Source organism: Atta cephalotes (assembly GCF_000143395.1).
Source record: "Atta cephalotes unplaced genomic scaffold scaffold00008, whole genome shotgun sequence".
Taxonomy (NCBI): domain Eukaryota; kingdom Metazoa; phylum Arthropoda; class Insecta; order Hymenoptera; family Formicidae; genus Atta; species Atta cephalotes.
In genome coordinates this window covers 6,601,039-6,603,831 of record NW_012130072.1, presented here as the reverse complement: position 1 = coordinate 6,603,831, position 2,793 = coordinate 6,601,039, and the positions used below count along the sequence as shown (strand labels likewise).

Sequence of the window (2,793 nt, the reverse complement as noted above, 5' to 3'; positions counted from 1 at the left end):
TATATATATATATATATATATATATATATATATATATATATATACATATATATGTCGTCACATATGCCTTTACGAATACGGCTCATACTTCCTCCTTCCTACGAGTTTCTACAACGCGTCCACGGCCATGGTCGCTGCAAAAGAAAGGTTGTTAGTTCCTTTGTTACGTCGCGCCCAGAGGAAGAAGACTGATTGTAATTCTTCAAGATGTATAAGGGTCCGATCACAATAAAATACAGCATATCTTATAATAAAATATAAATAATATTTTTTAAAGTTTTGAGTTAATTTATATATAATTAAAGTCATGATTAAACAATACTTCATAAATAATTTTAAGAAATAAAAAATTAACAAGAAAATTTAATTAGAATAAGATTTTGTTATACAAAACTAATTAAGTCAAATAGCGCCATTATATCAATGATTTTTCCTTTGAACTATTGCCTGAATTAAAAATTGTTTTATGCACACATTATAGCACTAACAATTAATAATTATATTTGGACAATTATGAAATTACTATTATCATAACGTGTGCGTGAAATCACAATTTTTAATATTCGGACAATCATTTAAAAAAAATCATTAATAACAATATAATCATGATATAATCATGATTGATTGTTTATACAATTACCTTCATAACTATATTATATTTATGTTCTTAAAATATAATTCACAAGAATTTTATATATTCAATAAAATTTATTATATTGCGTGTATTAAAATTATCTACTTATCTTTTAAAAAAAAAATTAAGAAAGATCTATTCTAAATTATCAAAAGATTCCAAAATAAAATGAAATCCGAAAAATTTAATTTATGTCGTATTTTATTGCATACTTTTTTTTATACCTTATAGCATATTTTGTCTTACTCATTCAAACGAGTTATATTGAAAATTTTTCTCGACCACACCACTTGCGTAGGCGGAATTGCATATACGGTCGAGCAATGATTCTTCTTCGATAAGGATTTAATACCGACAATACGAACCTCGCGGCGATTAATCTTTTGCTTAAGTAAACTTTTTCTGATGAACTTGACAGCATACAAATGGCATTGTATAACTGTAATCATATTTAAACAAACGAAAATCATTTATAAATTTTAAAATAAGATTATCTTTTTGTTAAATTGTACTATTACACATTAAACGCATATTTTAATTGTAAATTGAAGACACATTTTCAATTTGCTTTATGATGAAATATTTATTTTGGATAATTGTTAATAAGTTATTAAATATTATACCAAATTTACAATAAAACAGTATCGTTTTGAGAACTATTAATGTAGAAAAGAAGTATCAATGATAATAATAATTTAAAGAGAAACGCGTAAATAAACTTTACAGCCTCCAAGAAAATCTCGTACTTTCAATTTAACTCAACAATATAAATCTCATTCCTGGCTAGTGAATGTTATCGTCCTGTTACGCTATCGTGAAAGCCGGTAATTTTCAGTATTCTTACAGAATTGCCATCTTCTTGCGACTTGTTTGAACATAAGCACGCAAACTTTCAGCTGTCGCTCTGCTTTCTACGTGCCACCTACGCTAAATGAACTAGGACTACATACCGATCCTAGTGAAGTTTCAGAAAATATCTAAGTGATAATACTGACAAAGTACTAGATGCCGTTGGCAAGTCTTTAATAAGCTTACTTTTGCTTCACTGGAATCGGAATTTGATTAAACTGCAAGTTTGTGCCGCATAGGCAATTATACCTGTCGGGCGACACTTGATCGACAAAACCGACCACCTTCTTTTTTGTTCCGTGCACGTTGAGTGATGGCATACTATAAGAGCAACGACTTACACTAGAGAAATGTTAAATATTGTATTCACTTCTTATAAGTAGTATTAGAAATAAAATAGAAAATTTGTCGAGATAGAATTTTATAAACTCTTCAATATTCAACAAATTATAAAGAGCGATGACAAAAGTTAAAAAATATAAGGCTTATAACATAATATTAGAAATTTTATCTAACAAATATATATTATATTGCTGACTTTTCTTATAAAATTGGCTTCTTATTTTGACTATTCTTATCATAAATCTCAGCAGTTGGAAACATAAAAAATATTAGCATTTTTAAATTAAAGAAATTTAATAAATTCAAGCAATCAATAAAAACCTTTTTCTCTCATTTAACTTCATATAATTTTTTTTGTTAAAATCTATTTTTAGATATAATTAATGTTAATAAATAATTATATACAAAAATAACGTAATGTTAAAAAATGAAAACAATAAGACTGCTTTTTAATTCAATTCTTATTATTTCTAATATATTATATTAGAAAAATGTGATGCCAAATTAATCAAAGAATTAATTAAATAATAGTAATAGAGATTCTTCTATAACATTTTGTACATAAAAATTTTATTTATAAAAGCATTTTTCTAGAGGAAGGAAGATGATGTATCACATTACGTAATATTCCATATTCTATTGAAAACCACAATTGCTTCGATTCACAACATTATTCGCAAGATAGTGCTGAAAGAAATTAATTGCTCTGTAAGAATGTAGAAAACCTGCTAAATGTCGTACGACATTTTATAGATTCTTCACACATATGCTTTAAAATTAACCGAAACAAAAGAACAAGTATCGCTCTTCCGCTTTTAGCATACAAGATAATTGAAAATTTGCGGTCTGTGGTTTGTCTCAGAAAATATCTTTCCATAAGATACAAAAATATATATATATATATATATATATATATATATATATATATATAGTAGTAGTACTACGACCGAACGACACGAGAGGTAGAG

The 2,793-nt window shown here is 26.5% G+C and overlaps 1 protein-coding gene across 1 annotated transcript in view; it reads right to left on the bottom strand.

Annotated features, from left to right (window-relative positions):
• Window positions 1-2,793, bottom strand: part of LOC105627292 — a 27,413-nt gene that overhangs the window by 9,231 nt on the left and 15,389 nt on the right. Inside the window, exon 3 of the mRNA XM_012208578.1 lies at window positions 1,733-1,804. Coding sequence (XP_012063968.1) covers window positions 1,733-1,804 — 72 coding nt within the window. The remainder of the gene's footprint in view (window positions 1-1,732; window positions 1,805-2,793) is intronic.